Source organism: Dipodomys spectabilis, unplaced genomic scaffold (assembly GCF_019054845.1).
Source record: "Dipodomys spectabilis isolate Male_0828 unplaced genomic scaffold, ASM1905484v1 ptg000067l, whole genome shotgun sequence".
Taxonomy (NCBI): Eukaryota; Metazoa; Chordata; class Mammalia; order Rodentia; family Heteromyidae; genus Dipodomys; species Dipodomys spectabilis.
In genome coordinates this window covers 4,931,909-4,959,088 of record NW_024870744.1, presented here as the reverse complement: position 1 = coordinate 4,959,088, position 27,180 = coordinate 4,931,909, and the positions used below count along the sequence as shown (strand labels likewise).

Genomic DNA, 27,180 nt, shown 5'->3' with positions numbered 1-27,180 from the left:
CACCTGGCCCTGAGTTAATCCCCAGCACTGGCACCAAAAGATTGAGCCAACTTTCTGGGTGTTTGGGTTCGTGTCAGTTGAAACACACATCATGTGTTTCCTGGCAGATCCTCAGGTTGCCTCTCCTTTAGTGTGCTCACCAGGCCTCTGAGCCCCGTGCAGTTGTCCTTAGTATATTGAAGGTTTACTCAGGATCGGCTGAGAGGCAGCTGTGATGAATTGTGTGATGAATTGTCTTAGTTGTTGGAGAACTGTTCCAAGTCTTTCTTCCCACTATAGCCATTCCTTTAGAACAGGGCAGAGCTGCATTTTTTTCCCCTTTTTTCCATTACCCTTAATCAATTTGTTATCTGACATGCTTAGGGTGACAATATTTGATTACTCTAATCAGCTTTGTAAGAAGAGGGATTTCTGGGTAGGGTCGCTTCTGAGAACCAGAGCAGCTGCAGTTGTGCTGGCTCTGTGCTTGAGGCTTTGTGCATAGTGTATCATTTCATTTCAGCAAGGTTCTTGGCTCTCTGCCTTGTAGCACAGACTGACAGTGCCTCCCTCCTGAAAACTGCATTGTGATAAGACCCTCGAAATTCCAGCCTGCCATCGAAAGTGTGCTTGGTAAACGTAAAAAACGACCCTTCTGGATGAGTGTGGGCTGAGGAAGAGCCATGTTCAGAAGGGAGACGAAGCCCAGAATCACTGGTGGGAATAGGCAGCTGGCTACAAAGCTCACCCTTCTGCCCACAAGGCCATAGTGCAGAGTTGAGCCTTCGCTGCTCTGGGGCAGAGGGCAGAGGAAAGCAGTGGCTGCCTTGACCTTTGCCTCCTGGTAGTCCTCAGCCAGCACCTCATTCTCCCCCTTCCCAAGGAGATAGAACAGAGTACAAGAATGCTGTCTAATGCTCCCGTGCCCAGTTGCTGGCCTGAACTAACTGAGCAGCTGTATATACCCTGACGCCTGCGTCTCTTTGTTCCTGACACCAGAGTGAGGTGGTTTTGCAAGTCAGTGGTTGTGTGGCTTCGGCCTTCCATCCAAGTTTTCTCTGGGCTGCCTTTCCTTCTTCCTGGTAAGCAAGGATTGAAGAAGGTGGATCAAGTCCCTGCTTTGCAGCCATTTGTCTAGTAGACTGTTGTCTTCTGAGGAAAGGCAGGAAGCCAGTGGGACCGATCTGAAGGTGGCTAAGGTAGCGCATCAAGCAGCAAAGGGCTTTTCATGCCCAGGGAGGAGGAGGGGTTCAGTACGTTCCTTACCCAGTCTACACCTATGTGAGGCAGAGAGGCGCCACCCCTTCTTTACACTGTCTGTAGGTTATGGTCATAACCCAACCATCATTTTAGTTTCATTAGGCTGATAATTTTTAGAAAATCTTTTACTAGTTTATGTGACTTTGCAACTGACCAGTGTTTGGACTGTCTTCAGTCAAGATGTGGAAGTGTCTGTGTTTCTCCTTGTAATCATTTCTCATTGAGAACCTCTGTTTTCTCTGGGGGAAACGGTACCCAGGGATACTGTGTTGTATGGGAATCTTAGTCTCCCCCCAGCCCTCCCTTGAGTATTGGGTGAGAATAATGAATGAGGTTCTAGGTGTCAGTCAGCATTTGAGCATGGGCCAGGGTGCTAGAAGAGTGTTTGGTTCTAACATCACGCCCAAGGTGTTACAAGGAGCTCTTCCCAGAGCCCCAACCAATGGCCTTTAACTGGGGGCTTTGGTGAGCAGACAAAAGTTTGCCTTTCAAGGCTGGGAAGGTGGCTCAGTGGTAGAGTGCTTACTTTGCATGCATGAGGCCCTGGATTCGATTCCTTAGCACCACATAAGCAGAAAAAAACAGAAGTGGTGCTATGGCTCAAGTGATAGAGTGCTCGCCTTGAGCTAAAGCACTCAGGGACAGTGCCCAGGCCCAGAGTTCAGGCCCCATGACAGATGACCAAAAAAAAAAAAAGTTTTCCTTGTTGATTTTTTTACAGCAGGAAGTCAAGCCCAATCTGTGTTATGTAATCTTTATTGTATTACAGCATTTCAGTGTTGGAGGGACCTCAGACATAATTCTAGCCTTGCTTTGTAGACAGTTGACCCAGACTTTGTAAGTATTCATTTTGAAAATAGTACTCTATTGCCTGGATAATAGTGTCCAGGCAATTCTGGGTGCTTCCTCTTCCTGCAGCTTCTGTCATTGGCTGACAGAGAAAATTCAGGTACACACTGCATTCTAGGTACAGGGATGTCTGGTGTCAGTGCATAGTTACCAGGTGTAGCTGGTGATCAGAGCAAGAAACTGGGCCTTTTCCTCTTAGCACACCCAGACGGGCCGCCGTGTTGCTCTCCTTGGGAGTGTGCATTCTAACTCAGGCAACGACATGGGTGTCTCTTTTGATGCTTCCTCATTTCTGCATTGTTAAATTTTGCCTTGGTCCTCTCTATGTTTCTCCATATATCTTTGTTTTTTATTTAGGGCTTTAAAAAATTTTTAATTTAGGGCTTCAACTCAGGGCCTGAGTGCTATCCCTTAGTTTTTTCGCTCAAGGCTGATACTTAACACTTGAACCACACTTCCACTTTGGGCTTTAAAAAAAAATTGTTATTATAAAGGTGATGGACAGAGGGGTTACAGTTACATAAATCAGGTAAAGAGTACATTTCTTTTTGGACAATGTCACCCCTTCCCTCACTCTCTCCCAGTTTTATCCTTCAGTTCCCACCCACAAGCTGTGTAGTTTGTTTTCAACATAGTGTCTGGTGAGTACCACTGCTGATTTGTCCACCCTTTGTCCCTCTATTTCTGTGCCCCCCTTACTCTTTCAAAGACAGATAAATGAACAAAGAAAACAACAACAACAAAGAAAAAGCCTATTTCCACTTCCTGGAGTTCATTTTGATAAATGTTATTTTATGTGATCAGAGGCACATAAGCGTTGTACCTTTATGCACTTTGGGCTTTTTGCTTGTTAATTGAAGATAAGAATCTCACAGGGCTAGGAACGTGGCTCAGTGGTAGAATGCTTTCCTGGCATGCTTGGAGCCCTGGGTTCAATTCCTCAGTACCACATAAATTGAAAAAGTAGGAAGTGGCGCTGTGGCTCAAGTGGTAGGGTACTAGCCTTGAACAAAAAGAGGCTCAGGGACAGTGCCCAGATCTTGAGTTCAAGCCCCAAGAATGGCAAAAAAAAAAACACCAAAAAACCCAAAAAAAAAAACCAAAAAACAAAGAGATTCTCACAGACTTTTCTGCCCAGAATGGATTTGAACCACAGTCTTCAGATCTCATCCTCCTGAGTGGCAAGGATTGCAGGCATGAGCCACCAGCAACCGGCTTTGCCTGTGTCGTGTTAAGTGAATGGCCAGGTGTCTTGGTTGGGGCTGCTATAATTAGCAGAATGAATGGCTTCCACCACAAACATTTATTTCTCAAGATTTTAGAGGCTGAGAAGTTGAACATCAAGGTCCCAGCAGATCTGGTGTCTGCCGAGGCCTTCTTCCACATTTGCAGCAGGCTGCCATTCTGCTGTGTCCTCACCCTGTGGGGAGGAGTGGGGGTGACTCCTGGCTCTCTTTCTCCTCTCATAATGGCAGTGACTCTTTAAGGATGGGGGTTACCCTTGTGACCTCATCTAAGCCTAGTTTCTCCCCCAAAGATCCTACCTCCAAATACTGTGGCATTGAGACTGGGGCCTTCGGGGAGGAATTCAGAGAGACAAAATGTTCAGCCTGCAGCAGTGTGTGACCTGACTGCCCAGTGATCTTTCTTTGGGGCTCTGAGTCCTTGGTGTGAGTCCTTGGGGGCTGTTCTGTCTTCGTTTCCTGATTGCTGTTCATCCCTTCCTTTGCTTTCTTTGGTCTTCTTTCTTTCTCCCTTTGCAAATGGCCCTAGAATGGTTGTGCCTCCATTTTTAGCCACCTTCACAGTTTGCTTTGTCTGTGAATTTGTTCAGATATATGAGTGATATGTCTTCTAGCTGATTGGCATTTTTGAAGTCTGACAGCCTGCATACAGCTGTAGTGTAACTAGGAGCAGTTGTGGAGGAAGGCCTGTTAATAAAGGTGTGAACTCTGGGAAGTTCAGTGAGACAATTCTATTCAACCCCAAACATTTCACCTACTTAGAAGGAAAACTGATGCTGTCTTCCTGTCTGTTTACCTCTTTGATAGCTTTTGAAGTCTGGACATTGGAGGATTCCTAAGTAGATAGCAAAGAAGCCCAAATGGCATTTCACATGTAAACACTGCCTCAGTCGAGCAGGAAGCTCAGCCCTGATTTGGGTCCTGCTTTCATGGTAATTGAAGGGCCTGAAACTCAGCTTCCCAGTAGAGAACAAATAGGCAAATAAATTGGACCTTCCTTCTTATGGTTTATTGATGCTGCTTTGACCAAGTAAAAAGATTACTTACCATAAAAGCTCACATCTAAGGCGTTTTGTTTTGCTTTTAAAGAAGTTGGCTATTGGAAAGAAATGTTAAGAGATAAAAGAAGGAAAAAAGCTAATATCGTTGTGTGATATTTAGATTAAAACCCAAGCAAAACAATTAGGTTTATGGTGTTTTTCTGTAACTGTTTTCCTTGACACAGATAATCCTGGACAGGCTTGCTTGCTTGTTGTTGTTTTTTTTTTTACTCAGATTTATGCTCAGAAAAAGAACTAGAGCTTCATTGTAATATGTTGCCCTTTCTCATTAGTTGGAAACAAAATACATTTCAATAATGAGGGGCAAAGGTCTCTGTGCCTCAAAGTGGTGACAAAATGTTCCTGGTTTTGCACAAGTCTTGGTTCCAACTGAAATCTATAATGATTTGGGGAACTATTGACTGTGTGAGAAGCTGAGCTGAGCACCATGTCCTGTTCCCCAGTGCTGTGTAGACAGAGCCCAGGGTACGAGGGTGTGGCCTGGGGCAGTCTGGGTGTCCCATGTCTCCAGATCGTGGCGGTGCATCCTGACATGGTCTATGGGCCTTGTGAGGGTGGCTCAGCGATCCGGAGGAGAAAGTGGCCCCGGGGTCCTTGCCGTGGCTGTCATCATGTCTAGTGCAAAATTTCAAAGGGAATTCTTCAGTAAAATCCACATTATCTTTTAGGCAGGCCATGATTACCCATCTTAAGACAATAGCTAGGAAGCAGCTTCTGACCTGTTCAAAAGGTTAAATATGTTGCACAGCTAAGCACAGAATTTAGATTTTGGGGCAATATTGAAGTTTCTGTGGTTTCATGACTTCTTTTCTCTAAGGTCTTTAATGCTTGATATTAGAACCTCAAAATGATGAGGTTTAAACCTTCTCTTAGTTCACCACCTCACGCAGGCCTGGGGTCAGCAAGAGGGAGAGCATGTGGCATTTCTAGGCCTGAAAGAGGCCTGATGGCGGGCAGAAAGAAGCTGCAAGTGCCGGTGATGTTCAGACCAGATGGAAATGTGGCCTGCGTCCCTGTCCAGGACAGCACCATGTTTTACTGCCGCAGCAGACATACCCAGTGGCCCGTTCCTCTTATGGGAGGTGGACCCTGGGTCCCCAGCTCCCTCTCACCACACGTGTGACCTTGGGTCCGAGACCTCTTAAGGGCCAAAGACTCCTCATGTAATATGGAGGTGAGGTGTCTGTAAGGCCAGTACTCACTCAGCTCTTTTGCTTATGGCTGGTGTGCTACCACATGAGCCATACTTCCATCTGGCATTTTGCTGCTGGAGATGAAGTCTCATGGACTTTTCCACATAGGCTAGCTTTGAACTGTAATCCTCCATGTCTGAATTCTCTTGAGTAGTTGGGATTACAGGGGAGCCACCCTCCAGTGCCAGCCCTTAAGACCTTTCTGAAGTTAGAAGCTTGCAATCTGAACTGCTGAAGTAGTTCCAATGTAGTGGCAGGGCCATCCTGTCCTAAACTCCATACTGCCTTACCTTGCCATGTTTGAACAATTGGAATAGGGAAAACAATTTCGTCATGGCTTTGTCACAGCAGTGAGATTCTGATGAGCAGTGTGTTTTCTTTCGAAAGAAGCTAGCTTATAGGACTGCTGAACAGAGCCAGTTTGCACTCTAGGTTGGTGTCTGTGCCAGGCCAGGGCCTGCAGCTGCACTAACCTGCCAGTATGTCTGCCAGTTGACACGGTTAGGAGTCTCTGTGCACAGAGACTGGATGTTGAAGAACACAGAGAATTGATAACCAGGTCTTCACCTTTGAGATGAGCCTCCTGGGACTCTGACCAAGAACCAGCATAGTAACGTGGGAATTCCTAGAGGACAGGCTCCCTGCCCTCCTGCCCTCTGTTGCTTGTCCCGTGCCCTCTGTTTTAAGCTGTATGCTGTTGTTTGTGCGTAGGCTTTGCTCATTAGTGGTGCCAGTGTGTTCTGCCAGTGTTCTTAGAAACTTACATGTAAAGTGATTTTAAAAATGAAGCGAATCATACCTTAGGGTTAGGAGGGCTTCCTCCACCCCAAACAAAAAGACAACTTTGATGAATTCTTTGGAAGGATTTTTACTGTAGGAGGAAGCAAATCTTGATTGATCTTGCTTGTAAGTTTTGAGAATTTTGAATGTCAGATTATCTTAAAGTGTGATTCAAGCCATATGGCATGGGTAGAAAGAGTTTGCGTGTGGTGAGATGCTGACACGGACCCCAGGAAGCTGGTGCATATCTGCAGCTTTGACAAGCCTGCTTCACCGGCCTAATCAGTGCATGGACATGGGAAGGGTGGGCAGTTTCCAGCAGGCCCTGCTTTGTTCCGTTATGGAACATTTCCTTAAATGTCTGTTTTGGAGCAAGTGTGGAAGCATAAAGCAAGCAGAGACCTCTCATAGCTGGGGAATGGTGGCTCATTTGATTTTCTGCATTTTAATCCTGTTTTTATTACTTTCATGTAGTTTTCTTCCCTTATATGGTATTATTTATCATTCAAAACATGTTAAAACAAATTTTGACCTCAGTAATTTCAACTCTTTGGAGATTCCATAAAAACTTAAGGCTTTCCAAGGGAGACAGTTTGAATACTGTGAAGCCATTACTTCTCTCTCTCTCTCTCTCTCTCTCTTTTTTTTTTTTTTTGTTTTTGTTGTTGATCGTGGAGCTTGAACTCTGGGCCTGGGTGCTGTCCCTCAGCTCTTCAGCTCAAGGCTAGCGCTCTACCACTTGAGCCACAGTGCCACTTCCGGCTTTTTCTGTTTATGTGGTGCTGAGGAATTGAACCCAGGGCCTCATGCATGTGAGGCAAGTGCTCTACCACTGAGCCACATTCCTAGCCTCATTACATCTCCTCTTTACCACAGAGCTTTGTGCCCTCTAATCTTTAGAACATGACGGAATCCAATCCTAGAACTTGTGCATTTTTTCTCTTTTTTTTTTTTTTTCCGGTTGTGGGGCTTGAACTCTGGGCTTGGGTTCTGTCCTTGCACTCTTCAGCTCAAGGCGAGTGCTCTACCACGTGAGCCACAGCACCACTTCCGGTTTTCTAGTGGTTTATGGGAGATAAGAGTCTTACAGCCTTTCCTGCCTGGGCTGGCTTTGAACCATGATCCGCAGATCGCAACCTCCGGAGCAGCCAGGATGACAGGCTTGAGCCACTGGCACCCGGCTTTGTGCGTATTTTCTAGAACCAAAGGTGGCATGTGTGAAATCACATAGCTCTCATTAGTAACACAGCCCAGAACCCATTTCCCAAGAGGAAGCTTCCAGAGACTTCAGTCTGCACATTAGCTTGTCAGGACCCTACCCCAAACATGTTGAGTGTGTCACTGAGCATTACTTTAAAAATATTAGACCAGTACTCATTGGTCTTTGCTTCAGATCATCATGAGTTGTTGTATCTCCCCAGATATAGAGATTAGCAGATAGAATTGATTATTGTCTTACGTTGAAAACTGATAGAAAAATCTTGGGCCACTCATTAAATTAGATAGAGGGCTGAAATAAACAGTTCTCTACACTCAGAAAAGACTGAGCCCCTGAGCGGCTTTTCCAGTGCACTGGGAGCTCCAGGCAAATGAAGACCCCTGCCCCACAGGCGCACCCACCACCAGGGTAGTAGATGCGAAAGCCAAAAAAAGCACTTGCCTTCTTCCTCTCCCACTTGCTTCTTCTCGCTGGTTAGTGGGGAAAATGCTGTTGGAGAGAGAAATCACATTGGAGCTTTGATAAGTTGCTTTTTTTGAAATGGAGTTGTTTCTATGGCACAGACATTTGGCGAGGAGTGTGTTTATTGAAATACACTTTTATAGAAAATATTACAGAACCTGTAATTGAAAGCTTATGGCAGAGTTCTGTGGCGTGATGTGTTCTTAATGTTAATTTGTGGATTTGCTCTGAACTCCCTTCTGCTGTTTTCGAACCATTGGCTGAAGGAACATTTTCCAAAAGTCTTTTCAGCTCTAAATGGTATTGCATGAGTTGGAGTATTTGCTGCTTAAATAACGTAGAAATCTAGTTAGACAGGAGCTGCCTGTCAGTTTTATTAACTTTGACCTCTTCTCCCATTACAAAGGTGGTTCTGTTAATATTTAATGGGCCCCTTATAGATCTTGACAGTCGGAGCCCTGTTCCTGGAAGCTGGGATCCGTATATATGATTAACAAATGCCACTTAATCATTATGAGTCAGCATGTAAAGGCAGACTGTTGGGGGAAGAGGAGCTCTCCCACCACATGTGCTCTTGGAGCAGTGTGGCAGAGCTTCTGAGGACCCCCGTGAGAGGGATGGACGCCAGTCAGTGCACACTGCTGCTGCTGTGTTTTTGTTTGAGCAGAGATCCATGTGATGCCAGGTGGGCAACCTCCCTCCCTTGCATCGTTAGCAGACTCCACCTCTCAGTCAGCAGGACTGGAAGGGCTGAGCTTGCACGGACAAGGAAGGAGGAGAGCCGAAGGGAGAGGGGGTAGCTCGAGCAGGAGGGTCCTGCCAAGCTGTCTTTCCCTTTAATTCCAGAAAGCCCTGTGCATATTGCACTCATTGCACATTCTGGGGGGAGATCGAAACCAAGCCGCTGACATTTTGAAACATTGTCTTTCAAACTTGTACTGTCCCTTGCTTCCATTGATTTCCCATTTGAGGAATCTGTACAAGAAAACCAAATTTGAGCAAAATTCATTGGTCTAAGATGAGTTGTTAGAACCAGATTATGCCCCCCTTTTCCCCCCCCCCCACAAGAAGTCCTCTGTTTTTATTATGAAGGTGATACATCTCTGTCTTGTATTAGACAGCCATAGGCTCCCACAATAACCAGCCAAGTAAATCAGGAGCCTGCTCAGAAGCAATATGGATGCTCCAGACACAGCCATTCGAGTCTTGCTGGGTCACTGAGTAGCTTCATTTTTATAGCCACTTGGAAGGAGTGCATCATTTCGATTGGCTTTGTTTTCTCACTCTCTATTCGTGTGCAGCTCCATGGCTTTGAGTGAGACCATTTGTTTTTCAGATTGTTATTACCCTTTGCATTCAGGGCTCGGCCCTTTATATATGGTGGTCACCACTTTCATTGCCATGAGCTGTAATGTAGCTGACTCGGCAAAGAAAATGTATGCCTTGGAAGAGCATTTTGAGAAGAAATTGACTCAGAGCTTGAGAATGAATTACTATTTGTATATTTAGTTAATTCTAAATATGTGTTTGAAAGACCTTACTTAATTTGAGAAGAGAAGAGGAAACATATTGGATGTTACAAATGGTCTCAATCCAAATTCTTAGCTTGGCATTTGCATGTTTGAATGTTTTATTTACATCTGTTCAAACTTGGGATACCTTTCAAAGCTAATTTTATTTTAGAGAGATTGATGGCAACTTTTAGGACCTGAAATACAAAAGCATGAGTTTGAAAAAAGAAGGTAAAAGTCATTGTCACATATCAAATTAGATAGATGCCTTGTTTGACAATGAGTGAGAATAGCTGTTTTTTAAATCAAAAGATACCTGTGGTAGGGGTTGGGACACAAGGGTTCTGTAGTGATAGAAAATTTCTAGATCTTTATTAAGGTCTTGCTCACACAGACACCTCCCTTTGTCAAAACTCTTTTCAAATATGTGTTATATTTTATACAAACTGTATGTCAATATAGTGTATCTTTTAAAGGCTAATTTGGTTTAGAACTTCTCCAGTGGAGAAGTGGAAATGCTGCAGAGTTGAATGATGTGTCCCGAGTAACCTCCGTGCTCAGCAGTCTGTCTAGGAATAAAGGGAAGGATGCTGGCACTGAGCCTGTGTAAAGGATGCGGCTTCTTCCCACCTGTGCCTCTGTCTAGCCACATGAAGTGGAAACCAAGTGGACTCCTCCATCACACTCTCCAGTGAGCCCATAAGCCATTGTACTTTGTTGTCAGGTATATTCATGAGCTCCTTCCTGTGACTGAACTTGCATTGCACCTTACCCATCCAGTAATTCAGCCCTGCAGAAGGGTTTGGGTGCTCACTCACGGTGTGTTGAGGCGTCCTGGTGTACAGTAGTGGACTGTGAGTTCCACAGTTTTATTACAAGTAAGACATGGTAATAGCAGGAGTCCCCCGAATCATCTCTATCTCCAAGGAAAGCTTCTGGATCTTATTAACAAAATGGCATAGACTTTAAAAACATTAGTGTAAGACCTATGTGAATAAGAGTGAAAAGTAAAGAAGAAAGAAAAAAAAACACCCAAATTTGAACTAGTATTTAGAAATACACTGTTAGTGTTCTCTGGAGTGTCTTTTTTTAGTCTGTCTGCCTATAGCACAGCTTCTTTTGTTGTTAACCATGTGCTGTTGTAAGGTTCTTTTGCTGTTTTAGCCATTTGCCAGGTTCATGGTTAGGTGTTATGATTGTGTCCAGTTCTCCTAAGTTGTGATGAGATGCACATCTCATCTGTGATGTTGTCATGTACACCTCATTTATCCTCATCATCAGTTATCTCTTTAAGAAGAAATTCCTTGAAGGAGCATGTGAGCCATTTGAAATAACCTGGAGTGTGGTAAGGGGGCAAGGCCATCAAGTATTGACCAATCCTGTCTCTGTCCCGCTCTTATCCTCCTTTTTCTTCCCTGTAGTTGCAGTACCACGCAGGTCTAGCATCCGGCCTCCTGAATCAGCAGTCCTTGAAGCGTTCTGCCAATCAGATGGGTGTGTCTGCCAAGCGCCGACCAAAGTCTCAGCCCACCACGCTGGTCCTCCCACCACAGTGAGTGAGGGGCTTCAGAAGGGGTCTTGGTCCTGATGAACTCTGTTTACACTTGTTTTAGGCCTGTCAAAAGTGATGCTTTTACAAAAATGTTCGTTTCTTTTGGAAAATATAACTTAGGGAGCTGCAGTTCATAGTTGATTTATTGTCCAGGGCAGTTTCTGTACTAGTCCCTAGCTTGTCCTTCGTTACCAAGGATGTGGCTGCAGAGCCTCTAAGGATTGACTGGGGCTGGGGGCCGCCTCCAAGGAGAGTCAGGGAGCCCTTCTCTTCTGCATGGCTGGGATGGCAGATACAGTGAGGTCCAGCTGCTTGCTGACCTCTCACAGGTGTGCGCATCACGCTGCCAGAACCCCGAAACTCGTCCTCACTTACCCAGTCTCTCCCCACATCCAACCCTGCCATCCTTCTGTAAGCAGTTCATTTTTGCTAGGCATGAGGGTGCGTGCCTCTAACCTAGCATTGAGAGGTCAAGTCTTGGGCTACATAGTGAGACCACAAAATTAATTTTGCCTATCCTTGAACTTCATAAAAATGACAACATGCGTCATCTTTTATACCTGAGTGTGTGCACATGTGTACGTGTGTGTACATATACTTGGGATTGAGTACAGCTCAGGGCTTTGTTCCTGCTAAGCTCATACTATACCATGGAGCTATACTTCTAGACCAGCATAGCAGCTTTTTAATTTGTTAACTCAACAGAGTATCTATTAGATTCATCTAGTCTAATTCTTTCTTTTCATTACAGTGCAGTCACTTCTTGCTGGTAGTTTTTCTGTCAGCATCCATACTTCCCAGAGAGACCACACACTCTAAAGGCTGGGCTTGGACGTTGGACATAATCCTAGCCTGTACTGTTTTCTTCTTGTATTTTCTTTTGCTCATGTCCGTAGTTACAAACTGGGTTTACATCTTTGGTCCAAGGGATTATCTGCATGTAAGATTTGATTGCCTTCCCTCCAGATCTCTTTTAGCTTTTTTGGTTGACAAATACTTATGGTACCTACTGTATGTCAGGCATGGTTGTGGGACATGAGCTAGATGGACATGGTCCCTAGTACCATAACTTCCAGTTAGTATTAATGCCAGGAAGGGAATCATAGGAATACAGTGTGGGAAGGCATCCTGTTTAAGAAGCATGGCCAAAGAACGCCTCTCTGAGCAGAAAGTTGGGGAGGGAGAAGAGGGGAAGAGCAGGGCCCCTTCTCCAGCTGGTGGCCACTCATCTGCCACCCTTTCTGTGGTTCTTACATTTCTTGCGCATTTTGTGTTTGCTTCCTGAACAGGCTGCCCGCCCACTGGTGGACTCATCCTCCGTGTGCATGCCCAGGGGCTGTATTTTATGTTATTGAAGCTGAGGTGAGGGGCACAGAGCTTCATGAGGCCTTACGCTCTGTCGTGGCTTAGGCTTACATGTTGATCTGGTGCTTCTGCACATCAGCGCTCAGCTCTCTGAAGTCTGGCAGGCCTTGTAACCTGTCATTTTCCCTGCATGGGTTGTCTTCTGAGTCGTTGTTTGGCGAGAAGAGAAAGACTTTCGAACAGTCCCATAAGACTGGAGCCAAAAGTGTTTGTTGCTAACTCTCTCTTGACAAAAGTCAGTTCTCAGTCCATCTGTTCACCATTTGTTAATTTGCATTGGCTTGAAACCTGTTTACAGGTGACATGCTATTACGAGGACATTTAGAAACTATTTTAAGCACCATACAACCAACAGTCACTGTTCTGAGAGAGAGAGGTGTTCACAACTGTCATTAGAAATTTATATAGATCACTCAGAGCACTTAAAGTCTTTCAAAGAGAAAAGTGGACACTGTATCTGCAGAATACACTAATGAGATCACTTCCTATACCTAGCAGACCATTGACTGCTGCTTTCTTAACTCACTGAGCCTTCGGGGCACTCCTTAGTGTACAGGGTCTGTAGCCAGAAGCCTACCAGGGCGTGTTTTTTGAGCTCCTAGTATGTATCACACTGGATTTGATATTGGTTATGACAGAGCTGCAAGTCTACTTAGGTTATTATTTTTTTAGGTAAGGAAATGGAATACTGGTAATGTATGTATAACGTAGATTTAAAAAATTTTAAAAGATAAATAATCCTGAGAAAGTTACTATGAACACATTGTTGGATATTGTTCTACACCTTTTCCCATTAATATGTAATTTTTAACAACCAGACTTTCCACAAAGTATTTCCACATTGTATTGTAATGTTGTTTTATGTTCTATCCTAATGTATTATTGAATATAGCTCATAATGTAAGGCAGCATAATTTGATCTATGGAATATTGATCTTGTGTTTTAATACCGATGCTATGGTTGTATTCTCCTGAAGATTCCTAACTATAGAATCTTTATTATAAGCACATGACCACGGTTAACTCTGTCATAAGGAAATCCTTTGGCCTTCCTAGTGAAACACCCAGATCCTCTAGGTTGCTGTGTTAATGAGCTATTACTGCATAATAATTATCCCCAAACTTAGTGTTTTTGCAACAGCAAGTATTATCCTTCTCCCATGGCGTCTGGGAGTGGCTTGTGTGGACCGTTCTGCCTCAGTGTCTCTCGTGAGGCTTCAGTGACTGTCCAGGGTCATGATCAGCTGAAGGTTTGGCTGGGCTCGGAAGCCACACTTGCTGCTAGGCTACTCACTGCCCTGCAGGCCAGCTGGTGGAGCTGTCGACAGGGGGCTGTGGGTCCTCCTCCCACTGGCCTCTTTACAGGCTACATGAGCACGAGTATCCTCAGTACATGGTAGCTGGTGAGCTAAGAGAATGAGAGCCAGGTGGAAGCTTTTCTCTTTATGACCTACCCTGAGAAAAGTATCCCAGCCCGGCACTGTGACTCACACCTGTAATCCTAGGTATTTGAGAAGTGGAGATCCAGAATTGTGGTTTGAGGCCAGTCTGGGCCTAAAAGTTTGTGAAATTTGATCTCAACTAATGTCTGAGTGTGATGGTACATATCTTTATTCTAAGTTAAGGGAGGGATGCACAATGATGGATACAGTGGCACGTGCCTGCCATCCCAGTGACAAGGGGAAGCACAAATAGGAGGTTCCAAGTCCAGGCTAGTCTGGGGATCAAGTGAGACCCTATCTTGAGAATAATCAATATAGGAAAAGGGCTGGTGGTAGAGTACTTGCCTAGTAAGCCAGAGGTCCTGAATTCAATCCCCAGTACTGCCAAACAGCCAAGCCAGAACAAAAAGCCACAGGGCTTCATTCACCCCTTGTGTTCTTTGGGATGAGTCTCCATGGCACAGAGGGATGAACTCTGTTTTGAGGGAGATGTGTCAAAGACCGTCACTCACCGCGGCCTTTGCATGAGGGGGACCACACTTCCTGTCGCACTCACTCCTCTGGGGTTTTGGGGTCTGGATGACAAGTCAGCAGGGCCGCTGACTTGATTTGGGGGTTTCTGAAAGAGGTTTTGTTCCTGCTACTGCCCTGCACGCTGGCTCCTGAGAAGCCGTGAACTCACAGGGCTTGTGGTACTGGTCCCCACAAGATCACTGGGCTCGCGGCGTTTGTCTGGACAGCTGGCTCCTTCCTAAGATGTGGGCGAATGCCACTTGAAAGGCAGAGGCTCCTATTATCTTTGACTTGAAGTAAGGACCCCCAGGAATCACAGGAGCAAGGCAGCCACACCTCCGTCCTTTGTGAAGTGGCCAATGAGTGGGGCCTGCCATTGATGTCTCACCAGGTGAGGCAGATGCTTGCCTGCCAGTGCTCAGGGAGCTGAGAGGCCCCTCCCTTACCTTCCCAGCTGGCCAGGACATCATCACCTCTTCCTTTGTTGCTCATTTTTGAGCCCTTACCCTGTCCCCCAAATCATCCAGATGTGAAACTCCAGGTTTTTGCAGTTTTATTGCAAAAACTTATTTGCATAACTGTGTACACACAGCCTCGGCACGGCCTTGGTTTTCTTGGTTACTTGGCCTTGCTTTTTTGCCTCTGGAATTGTTGATCTTTTGCTGAGAGCAGAATTTGATTATACAGTTGTTAATGCATATAATGGTAGGAAGTCTGAATGTCAGCTCCATTGACTGGAGCTGAGTTCGGCGTAAGCCAGGTTTCTTGGGTAGGAATGCAGGTCTGTGAGCTCATGAGGACAAGCACCGTGGCTCACTCTGAGCACGTGCTTCTCCTCTCCCCCTGTCCCACACAAGAGATGGACTGTGTGTCTCCACGCTTCCTGAGTTTTGGAAAAAGTCATCCAGACTTTGGGTGGAAATTCACTGACTCTTTCTTTCCCCTACTGGCAAGTATTAAGTAACAATATTCATTAAATACCACAGAGAGGCTATGTAATAAAGAAATAATCCTCAGCCTAGGTGGCTGTAGCTCTCCAGAAGAGCCGAAATTGAGAATATAATTAAAGATTAAAACATTGTTTGCATTCTAGAACATGGAGAAATCTTTCCTCTGCATTGCGGGACCACATTAATAAGGAGGAGATCAGTTTCCAATAACTGGCCCTGCGCAGCTCATTATTAATAGTGTCACGTGCAAGCTTCTGACTCAGTGCTTCTTTACCTTTCTTCTCCCAAAACTGACATTGTCTCCAGGACTGGAGGAACACCAGCTGGATCCTAAAACAACTTGTCCTTACCTACATGGTGCCTGGAGTTTGTACAGGGAAGTTCAGTGGCAAGAGCTTACCTGGACAGGGCCTTAAACCCTGCTGTTTCCTATTAGCCTCTTTTGGCTACAGTCATTTTCAGTGTATCAGTGTCAGTGCACGTGTGTGAAAAAGTTAAAAGACTGGTAAGACGTACACCATACCTAACTGTTTTGAGCTTTCAGTTGTGGCTGGTAAAGGGCCATCTGGACAAACCTGTGAGGTCAGCATTCGGCAGCCTGAGCTTGAAGCCAGCCTGGGCGCCCAGCCTCCTGCCAGACGGGAAGAGTCCAGGGCCCGGCCTGATTGAGTTGTAAAAGTTTAACTGCTCATACCTTTCCTCTCTGCTTTTGGTTGCTGTGGATGCTGGCTCGTTTCTCACTGGCCATGAAATGGACTTGAAAAGCATTTGAGGCCAAGCATCTGAAAGAGACCTTCTGTGACCCACCTTTTTCCAATGCTGCTTTCTCTGCATTGCTCTTTTGCTTCTCATTTGAGGGCCCGCAGAAGACATACCTATAATACTGGCTGAAATGTCCTGTTTTATGTGTTTATGTCCTCATGGCGTTGGCAGGTAGAGGAAGAGAGACTGTCTGAGCCTGTCATTGATGAAGGAGGAAAACTGTGCTTGGGCCCGGGCAGAAGGAATGCTTCCTTCTGGCTCCTCACCCCCACTCGTGCAAGGCTTCGCTCTTACCCTGCTGTGGCATTTGCCCCTTTCTGCAAGTGTCGGGGTTCTGCAGCACCTTTACTGCTGGTGGTTGAACAAGCAAGTCTAGAAGGTCAGCTCCTTTCTGTGTGCTTCCCTGGCTGACAAGGCCCAGAGCATCTTTTCACAAGATGTTCTAGACAGGTGTTCACGGGCTGGGGGCACATAGTGGCTGCGGAGTATTAGCATCGGGTTTTTAAGTAGCTATAGTGAGCAACTGATGAGACTTGTGGCTGCCGGCATCTCTTTGCTGGTCTGCCTACCTGCCCAGTGGGAATGGAGGGAGAGTCGGCTGTGGGACCTTCACAGAGGCAGGGCCTGGAAGGCAGGCCGAGCCCTGGCAGTAAACTGCTGTAGGGAGAGCAGGCCCGGGGGGCTCGTGAGTGGGTCTGCAAGTGTGGAAGGTGGTATATTAGGAAGATTAATCAGTCGCAGTTGCAGATAAATAAGATGGCATTTTGTAGCTGTTTAAAAGATAATTGGTTCATGTTACTTATCCTTTATCCCCTTTCTTTGGGCAGGAGGAAAGTCTTTGAGAGAAATAAACGAGGAATCCCTCATCAATATTAATGCAAAAATCTGTCTATGGAGAATAAATATAGGGACATTTTGTTTTAAATGCTCTATATCGTGTGCTTCATTAGCATATATGTTGTGAACACTACTTTTCTCCCCTTGAGAGAAACATGTTCTGTTCAGCTAATAGCTACAGACAAAAATCTGTAGCTTTTTGGGGTTGTAATCCTTCAGATGGACAGCAGAATGTTGCTCCCCTGCTTCAGCCTGGGGGCTCCTGCCTTCCCCCTTGCTTAGAGCTGCTGGCCTGTGGCAGGAAGCCAGAAGTCATTTGATCCTTAGGCTTCCTAGTTGCATCTGAGAGAGAGAGAGAGAGAGAGAGAGAGAGAGAAAGAGAGAGCGCGTATGTGTACAGACCAGATTCACCAAAGAAATATTCGATCTTTCCTTCCTGTGTGCAAGGTGGGGTCTGGTTAAAATCGTCGTTAATTGTTGGAGCTGGGTAATGAGGACGTTACACTCTTGGTGGGGCTGTGCTGTGGTACTAATATGGATATATAGTAATACAGTGCTTATGATTGTGTATGCATTATTTCTCTGTCTGTGGAAATGCGAATGGCTGAAACCACAAATAGCACCAAATCTTATATGTACCATGCTTTTTCTGTATCTACACATCTGTGATAAAGCTTAATTCATAAGTTACCCACAGTAATGGACTAACAATGGATGAACAACAAGATTAGCATGACTTTGGTTTTCCTTTGGTTTCACAGAAGATATGTTCTTGCCATGGGTGTTAGCAACCTCAGCTTACTTTTTTTTTTTTTTCTTCCCTTATTAAGTTGAGAACCTCGTGATTCCTCTTGGAGGAAGCACTTTAAGCCTCTCTGTGGTGCATCTGCTTTGTCAGCCTCAGTGTGCACCTTGGGGCCATTAGTTAATAAAATAAGGGTAGCTTAAACACGAGCCCTGAGATACCACAACAGTCATCCACCAACACTGACTGCCTGTGACTGACCCAGCAGAATGCAAAACCACAAGTCGGGGCAGGGTAAAATCGTCAGAACACTTTCATGGTAAAATGGAGCTCAGGTTATAGTTGAAGAACTCAGACTTTGTTAATCAGCCGTGTAGTGTTTCTAGAAGTCCCGTATATAGTTAATTGTGCCAGGGATCCAGAGCAAGATAGAGGAGGCTCTGGTGACCGGCCAGCTGCCCTGCCTCCGTGCCCTGGCTACCCACCTCACACCTGCCGCGCTCAGCATCTGGCTCTGGTCCTAACCTTGCTCTCAGCCACCCTGACTTATATTGGTCTCCGACCCATTGTGACACAGACTGAAACTTAAAAGTCAGTGCTTTCTGTAGTTACTGAATCAAAGAGAAGTTACATAAAGTAGAAAAGTATAATAAAGAACCCCAACTATTTGGTACTGAGTTGAGTGTGGCAGCCTGAAGAATCAGTTTAAAAATGATGTTCCATCGCACCTCGTAATTGCCTTTCTCCTTTACAAGGTGATTTTGTCCAGGAAGGCAGCTGCCTGGTGTGGTTATTACATCACTCTGGCCATTACTGGGCAAAGGAAGAAAAGCTGGGTGTTTGTGTAGTGCAGCCCATCAACTAGAAGCTGGATCTTTTTTGAAAATCTCTTTTTGCATAACAAAGAGTCGGAGCTTCAAGACTGTTCATATTTCACATCATGACATCCTCGGCCTCCGCTGATTGCAAGCAAAACTCTTTTAATCTTTCTGTTCTTTGCTGGAATGGAAAATCATGGAGTCTCCTGATAATGTGTTCTCTCTCTTCCTCTGCTTTGTAGGCTCTTAGTCACCCAGAAAGCCCTCATTTAGTGTTATAAGTGATCAAGAAGTCATGAACCGGGGTCTCTGTTCTCTTGCGGTACAGATTCCAGAAGCTCCGGCAGCTCTGTGACCTCAGTAATGTGAGAACAGCATAGCAGGAAGTGACTTGGCTCTTAGCTCAAGTATTTTGGGGCAGAGTAGATGTTGGTCTGGTGGTACCAGTCATTTAGAGCACTCATTTCTAGTAAATACACAGGAGTTCTTAATAAAATAGAAGAAACCTATTTTCAGCCTAGATTGTACTTCTAGCTTGCTAGGGCATTAAATCTCTTCAGTTTTGGTTAATGTGGAAAAAACTGGTCCTTTTCCTTTCGTCTGGAAGCAGGGGTGAGGGTCATGGCATGGCTAAGCAGAGCTGCAGCTCTGAGTTCAGGGCCCATTGGTCCTTAAGGGTGAGCAGACAGGGCCCCGTCTTTACTGTAAGGGACTCTCAGCTGAGGCCCACAGAGAGTTCTTCTGCATAGAGGGATTGGCCAGATAAGGGAGCACATCTTTGGAGTCCTAGCTCTAACTACACACGGGAACCACATGGGGAGCTGTTTGAGGGAGAGGCCCAGAAGCATGCCATATTGTGTAGTAGTTCCTGGGTAGCAGGAGCTATCTTATCTCCACCTGAAATTCAGAAGCATTGCTCTACAGGGGCTGCAGAGATGAATGCTTTGGAAAAACTGTGGTCAGAACATCCATTCAGGGACATGATTGTTGGGAAAATTTGGCAGAGCTTGTTGGTTCAAGACTGCAGATGGGAACCTGTTAGAACTTAAGAACTTATCAGCCTCCTGTAACCCCCATCCCTGACTGTCATCTTTCTGGTTAGTGTTAGGTTTCATGACCACAGGAAAAATCTGGTGGGCCTCTTTCTCTTCCAATACATATATTTATGGCTAGGTCCCTCTAGTTGAATTAGAATCTGTAACTAAGCAATTTGAGTTGTCACATGGCTACTTTAAAATGTATTTATGTACTGAAGTAAAGAGTTTATTGCAGATCTGATGTGCGTTCGTTTTTCTTCAAAGCTGTAAGTTTACCAGCTTCATTGGAGGTTATGAGACTAGAATCAATTGCATGTATTTAAAGTGGCATGCGTGCATACCTGCGAAACAAGCCTCGTTCAGGAGCACTTTCATCACCCCGGTGTTGTCTCTTGCCCCTTTGTTGTCCTCCTCACCCCATCCCAGACAACCACTGGTCTGGTTTTTGTCGCTGTAGAAGTTTATATAAGTGGAATAATGTGGCATCTACCCCCCTTTTTATTTCTATTTTATTTGTTTATTTATTTATTTTGGTACTTGGTTCAAGTACGTGGTACTTGAACTCTGGACCTGGGCACTATTCCTCAGCTTTTCAGCTCAAGGTGAGCACTCTATCACTTGAGCCATAGCACCATTTCTGATTTTCTAGTGGTTAATTGGAGATAAGAGTGTCATGTACTTTCCTGCCTAGGCTGGCTTTGCACTGCGATCCTCAGATCTCAGCTTCCTGAGTAGCTAGGATTACAGGCTTGGGCCACTGGTGCCCAGCTATACCTCCCTTTAAAAAACAAAAGCAAAAACAAAACTAGCCTTTATACTCAGCACATTCATTTTGAGATTCATCATATATGTTTATGTATCGGTAGATTATTTCTTTTACTGCTTTGTAGGATTCCACTGACTAGATATCCCACATTTTGTTTATCCCTGCATCTGTGGGTAGACATTTGAGTTGCTTGGCTATTGTCAGTGAAGTTAGTGTGAATACAAATGCAGGTGTCTGTGTGTGGACATGAGTTCCCATTGCTCTCTTTGAGGAGTACAGATCTAGATCCTCTTCTAAGAAATTTTTTGTTTTTATGTTTTGGTTTTGGTTTTTCTTTTTAATGTACTGTGTGAAGTTATTTCTTCCTTTTATTTTTTTCCCCTTTGCTTTATCCCTGTTGTTACTGTTTTTTATTTTGGCACCCTGTGTCTTGTATATACATTTATTTATCTGATTTGGGGAAGAGAACAGGAATAACAAAATGGTGAGACAATGGACGGAGGGTGAACCAGCACAACAGCGATCCTCACAAGAGACTGTGTTGGAAATGAACTTTACAGCTTGGGGAGGGAAGCATGAGGGAGGGAGGACAGGAGGAAAAAGAGGGAGGGAGAGGGTAACAACGTTTGACAAAGAAGTGTACTCATTACTTATGTAACTAATCTCTCTGTACATCGTCTTTCCTATAAAACAAAATTTCTTTAAAAAAGAAAAGAATTGCCAAAGAGCATGTGTCCTCCACTCCCCCAGGGGAGCCAGGAGTGTCTTAGCTGCTCCACGTCCCTATCAACTCTTGGTATGGTCAGGTGTCCTAGCAGGTAGGTGCGGAGGTTCGTGCTGGCTTTTATTTTTTTTTTTTGTTGGTTGTAGGGCTTGAACTCTGGGCCTGGGCATTGTCTCTCACCTCTTCAGCTCAAGGCAAAGCCGCTCTACCACTTGAGCCACGGAGCCACTTCTGGTTTTCTGGTGGTTAATTGGAGATAAGAGTCTCATGGCCTTTCCTGTCCAGACTGGCTTTGAACAGCGATCCTCAGATCTCAAACTCCTGAGTAGCTAAGATTACAAGTGTGAGCCACCAGCACTCGGCTGGCTTTTATAGCACCTCCAAAATGTGCTTGGCATGTGTCTTGTGTGTGCTGATTGACCATCCCTAAATTTTTTTTGGTGAAATGCAGAAAATAAAAAGGTTGCAGCTGACTAAATGAGAAATTATGTTTGAAAAATGTAGGTTTTCAGGTTCTCCTTACAGATGCCTTCATGTAGGACTGGCATAAATCAGTGGCTCTATTGATGATTGGATTGTCTGTGACGTGCCTACTATGTGCTCAGCACTCCAGCAGTTATCTACCATGAAAAATTCAGAGGAAATTGTGGTCTTGCCTGAATGTTTTATGGTGGTTTTTCAGTTTGGTTATCATGTACCTTGTGCGATACATATGTGATTGCTGAGAGTCTAAAGGTGGTTATCTGTTTTGACTGAAGAAAATGGTAGAGGTATTCATCTAGGGACCATTGGGTGGAAATAGATGCTACTCACTCTTATTTGCATTGTACCCTGTTTTTTATTCACATTTATGGCTCAGCAGATAAAATCTGATTCCATGCTGCTAGGTTCTGGTTATTTGGCAGTGAATCAGCTTTCCATGGGGAGCTAGCTACCTGTGTGCCTGGAGGCTGGTAGAGAGGCGCTGAATCCACCCCTGGGAGATGCCCTTCCCCTCCTCATCTTGGTGTCTTAGGAACCTCTTTTTTAACCCTTCACTAACCATTCTTGGGTCTCAGATTAAATTTAAGGACAGCTTTGTCTCCACCTTCAGAAGACATATCATAATAGGACAGGACAGATGTGGCATTTCCTGTGGCCCAGCCCAAGGCTCCATTGGGAATTGTTGCATGAACCTTGCATGTCCCTCCATCTCTCTTACCTGCCATGTTTTGGGGCTCCAGTAAAGGCATTTCCAGGTGTATCCTAAAGGAATGGCTCCAGGGACTTTGGGTTCAGGCATCTCCAGCTCTTCACAGCCTCTCTGTCCCCGAAGAAGAAAACCAGAGAGCATCATGTGCTCCAACAAGACAAACTTGTAAGCCTTTCCCAGGCTTGTAAAACTTTCCCATCTCATTTTATCATATCATTAAGCCAGCACGAATGTCAAGCACAGGGAAAGCTCTTCTCTTCCTGCCTGACATAAATCAAAATACATTTTTTTTTTTTTTGGTCCGGTCATGGGGCCTGAACTCTGGGCCTGAACGCTGTCCCTCAGCTCTTCAGCTCAAGGCTAGCACTCTACCACTTGAGCCACAGCGCCACTTACAGATTTTTTCTTTTTGCTTATGTGGTTCTGAGGAATCGAACCCAGGGCCTCATGCATGCAAGGCAACCGCTCTACCACTGAGCCAACTTCCCAGCCCCCAATCAAGATACATTTTGATTGGGAGGGGGACTTGGGCAGTTTTGCAAAAATAAAGCAATTGGAATTAAAAAATTCATTAACATTAAGTACATTAAAGCTACCAATTTCGCTTTCCTCCTCTTCCAACCTTCCTGGCAGTGAGAATGGACCCTTCCCCCCACAGGTCTATCCAGCCCTGACCACACCTCATGTGTGGGTACATAGGCTCTTGCAAATTAACCTTCCCTCCTTTTTGGGGGGGGGGGGAGCACATTTTTTTTTTAACAGAGGAGCACTTAGAAGTTAAAGATCCCCTATGACCAATTACTTCAACGCAGTCATTGAGGAGACATGTAAACCACATGTTCACATGTTGAATTGTCCTCACCCCACAGCACCTTCTGATAATGTTGAGGTACCAGATCCAGGCTACCATAAAATCCCAGACCTGGAGGAGCCAGGGAGCATTTCCTCCGAACCCCTATCTCATGGTTAAGAAAGCTAAGAGTGCAGGAATTTTAAGATTTTTGAGGAACCAAGAGCGTCAGGGCTGGAACCTCTTCTTCTGTCCCCTAATACTTCTACTGATGCCCTTTCTCCTTTCTGTCGGATGAACAGGAAAAGGGCAAAACATCCAGGATATGGAACTCTCCTGAATCTGTCTTCGCTTGGGTGATGTTTGCCCGTGGTCTTTTTTTTTGAGATGCCCTACCAACCGAGCAGGAGCCCCCAAGCCCATTGCTTCTGGTTGCTTGCAGGTGGAGGGCATTGTTTCAGAAATGTGAGTTAAGAACCAAAGCTTGCTGCCTGCGTGCTCTGCTGGCCCGGAACTCTGCCCTTGAACACTGCTTTTTGGCAGAAGCAATACTTCATCAGCCAGTGGGAACAGATACTTCTGTGTTACAAATGAGCCCAGATTTACGAGAGTTCAAAGAAATGAGATGCGAGATCACCAGCCAAAGCAAGTCTTCAAGCCAGGGAAGAGCCACCGGGAAGAACCACAGCAGGGCCGGTTCACCATGAAAATCCTCCCGCAGGCCCCGTGTCCCTCCAGCTCTCACATAGGTCCACACTGGGCCTACATCTTGCGCAGAGTCTCCCAGCCCAGAGGAGGTGGGCCAGGGACACAGACCTGGGCACTGCTGTACAGGCAGTGGTGCTGAGGTAGAGTTGGGGTGTCGTGTGTTTATTAGGGTTCAGCACCTATGAGGGGGAGGGGAGGAAACAGACAAGAGGGAGGTAGACTATAGTGTGTGGGCCTCACAGAGCCTTGGCCTCATGGGAAATCTCTAAGCCAAAACAACCAGTGAGAAGTGTCCTGTGTTGACCAGAGTACAAAAGCAGGCCTTTATACGCCTGCCTCCTCACTCTGTCACAGATGTAGGTAGCTCCAGAGAGGCCTTAGTTACAAGAGGCTGCACTTTATTATTACTTGTGTGTGTGTATATGTGTGTATGTGTGCATGCACGTGAGCACATACACTCCTGCATGTGTGCCAGTACTAGGGCTTGAATGTTTTTGCTTAAGGCTGGCACTGAGCTCTGCTTCCATTTCTGGCTTTTTGCTGGTTAATTAGAGATAAGAGTCTCTGGGATTTGTTTGCCCAGGCTGGCTTTGATCCTCAGTCCTTAGATCTCAGCCTCTTGAGTGGGTAGGATTATAGGTGTGAGCCACTGGTGCCTGGCCAGGAGACAGCACTGCAGCTGGGCTAACCCTGAATGGGCTGAACCACTGGAGGCCACGTGCTGACGGCTACATAGTCAAGCAATGAGTTCTTCTTATCTCCTTATCTTCATCAACTATGATACTATTACTGTGTGCCTATGTTCCAGAGTTGGAGTAACTTATTTTTTTTCTAGAAGTGGCACACTTGTACAACCTTTCCACATGCACAGTGAATACCAACTGAGGTTAAATTGCTGTGTTTTGTTCTGCCAACAGGCGATTGTGTGGTGCATCTCCCACCATGGGGCCCCGCTCAGCCTCCCCTTGTGCTTCTAGGGATCTGCTCCCACAGGCTTTGAGGGCTTTCCTTTCTAAGAGGCACCCATGGTCGCCCGACTGCTGCCATTGCTCCAGGAGCCGCTGTTGCTAGTCACTTCCTTTCTCCTTGATATCTATTCTGGATTCTGCTCACCCTTAGCAACCTGCTCACCCTGGATTCTGCTCACCCTGCAGATCTCCTAGTGAGGAAACACAGAGCCTCATCTCTACCAGGCCTGGCTCCCCAAGCATCAGGCTCATCTTCAGTCCTGGTTGCCGTGTCCCCACTGACATTCACAAGTGAGCTGGGGCGTACCCAGGGGGAATGGGGCAGATCAAGAGACTTTGCATGGATTCCTGTCTTCCCTGTGTAACAATAGCAGCTCTGCCTCTTAGGTCAGAGCCAGTTGTTCTGGCAAGAGGGTACCTCTTCTGTTTGCTCGTGTGTGCAAGTACCAGGTGGAGCCATGCCCAATAATCACTGGGATTCTTACATCCCCTGGTAAAGTTTGTGTTCCCTTTGGAGACCAAGATGGCTGACTTCAGAGCCCAAAGTCGGAGAAAAGAGGTGCCCAAAGTCCCCTGTAGGTCTTGGGGAGTTAGAAAATAGAAGATCTTCCTCCCCTTGGCTCCTAGACCCATGCATTCTTTCTCCCCAGCACCCAACTCCATATAGAGGTCTCTGATAGGATGCATGCACTTGTATCCAAGTGGATAGCACCCTGTTTTCGCTGACTGTGCCACCAGCAAGTTTGATGTGCTCAGATCCCAAGGTCTTGGGCCAAGATGTAAAGTGGGTTCTTTGATTTACTGTGGTGTTGTGCCTTTTGCCCAGGGCCAGCCTCAAGATTTGATGATACTCTTACCTATGTCTCCCATGTAGTTGGGGTTACAGATGAATGCCACCACCTCTAGCTTATCCTTTGAGAGTCTCACTAAGTTTTTTGTTTTTGATTTTGGTCTGGGCTGGCATTGGATTATGATCCTCCTATCTCTGCCTCCCAAGTCACTCATACCCCCCGCGCCCCCTTCCCCTCTCTTTTGGTCGGTGGTGGGGCTTGAACTCTGGGCCTGGGCGCTGTCCCTTTACCTCTTCAGCTCAAGGCTAGCTCTCTACCACTTGAGCCACAGTGCCACTTCTGGTTTTCTGGTGGTTAATTGGAGATAAAAGTCTCATGTACTCCCCTGCCCAGGCTAGCTTTGAACCTCAATCCTCAGATCTCAGCCTCCTGAGTAGCTAGGAATAGAGGCGTGAGCCACCAGCGCCTGGCGGCCCCTACTCTTAACAAAGAACATGATGATGCTTTGGGTCTCTTGACAACCAATGTCAACTCAAAGGTGAACTCCTGGACCCAGAATGACTGACAGCAGGAGGCTGTGTGCTGTCCACACTGCCTGCTACCACACCTGTCCTTGTTCACAGCAGTGGTGTTAATTCTTCCCTTCCCTGGGAATAGGTTTTGTTGATTGTTTATTTGTTTTTTGTATAACCGTTAAACATAGCAAACAAGGATTTATAATGGAAAAATCTTGTTTTTATAATTCTTTAAATGTGAATACCTACTGATGTTTAACTGTTGTATTATCATCAGCCAGCTTAGGATGACACCTCAGAGTGGGAAAAGCCCTTGTTCTTGTGAATTCATCATCCAGCTAGTAGACAGGAAAATAAACAAGCTCAGGCCAAACTTACAGCCCTGGAGCAAGAGACTGTGTGGGTTTGAGCTGGGGCCTCCCATTACTGCGCGTGACCGTGGGTGTGTTATTCAACCCCTCTCCCTTGTGGTCTCCTCATTTGTCGAACAGGGCTAACAGTAATGGAGCAGTAGAGCCTATCTACCGCAAGGTAGTTACTTAGGAAGGGTTAGCCACTCGGATGTCACAGTTCTGCTACTTAGGTGACAGTAGCAGGTCCCAGATGAGTCCTGTGGGCAGTGAGTTTCTTAGGATTCCAGCAAGGGGCAGCGAGGGGAATGCAGGCGGTGGAAGCTGCCCCATGGAGGCTACCCCTGTGGAGGCTGTCCCAGTGGAGGCTGCCCCTGTGGAGGCTGCCCCTGTGGAGGCTGTCCCTGTGGAAGCTGCCCCTGTGGAGGCTGTCCCTGTGGAGGCTGTCCCTGTGGAAGCTGCCCCTGTGGAGGCTGTCCCTGTGGAGGCTGTCCCAGTGGAGGCTGTCCCTGTGGAAGCTGCCCCTGTGGAGGCTGTCCCAGTGGAGGCTACCCCATGGAGGCTGTCCCAGTGGAGGCTGTCCCAGTGGAGGCTACCCCTGTGGAGGCTGTCCCTGTGGAGGCTGTCCCAGTGGAGGCTGCCCCTGTGGAGGCTGTCCCAGTGGAGGCTACCCCATGGAGGCTGTCCCAGTGGAGGCTACCCCTGTGGAGGCTGCCCCTGTGGAGGCTGTCCCAGTGGAGGCTACCCCATGGAGGCTGTCCCAGTGGAGGCTACCCCTGTGGAGGCTGTCCCTGTGG

At 46.1% G+C, this 27,180-nt stretch overlaps 1 protein-coding gene across 1 annotated transcript in view; it reads left to right on the top strand.

Annotated features, from left to right (window-relative positions):
* Med27 (mediator complex subunit 27) overlaps nucleotides 1-27,180 on the top strand; it is a 187,822-nt gene that overhangs the window by 54,441 nt on the left and 106,201 nt on the right. The window contains exon 3 of the mRNA XM_042681271.1: nucleotides 10,980-11,110. Coding sequence (XP_042537205.1) covers nucleotides 10,980-11,110 — 131 coding nt within the window. The remainder of the gene's footprint in view (nucleotides 1-10,979; nucleotides 11,111-27,180) is intronic.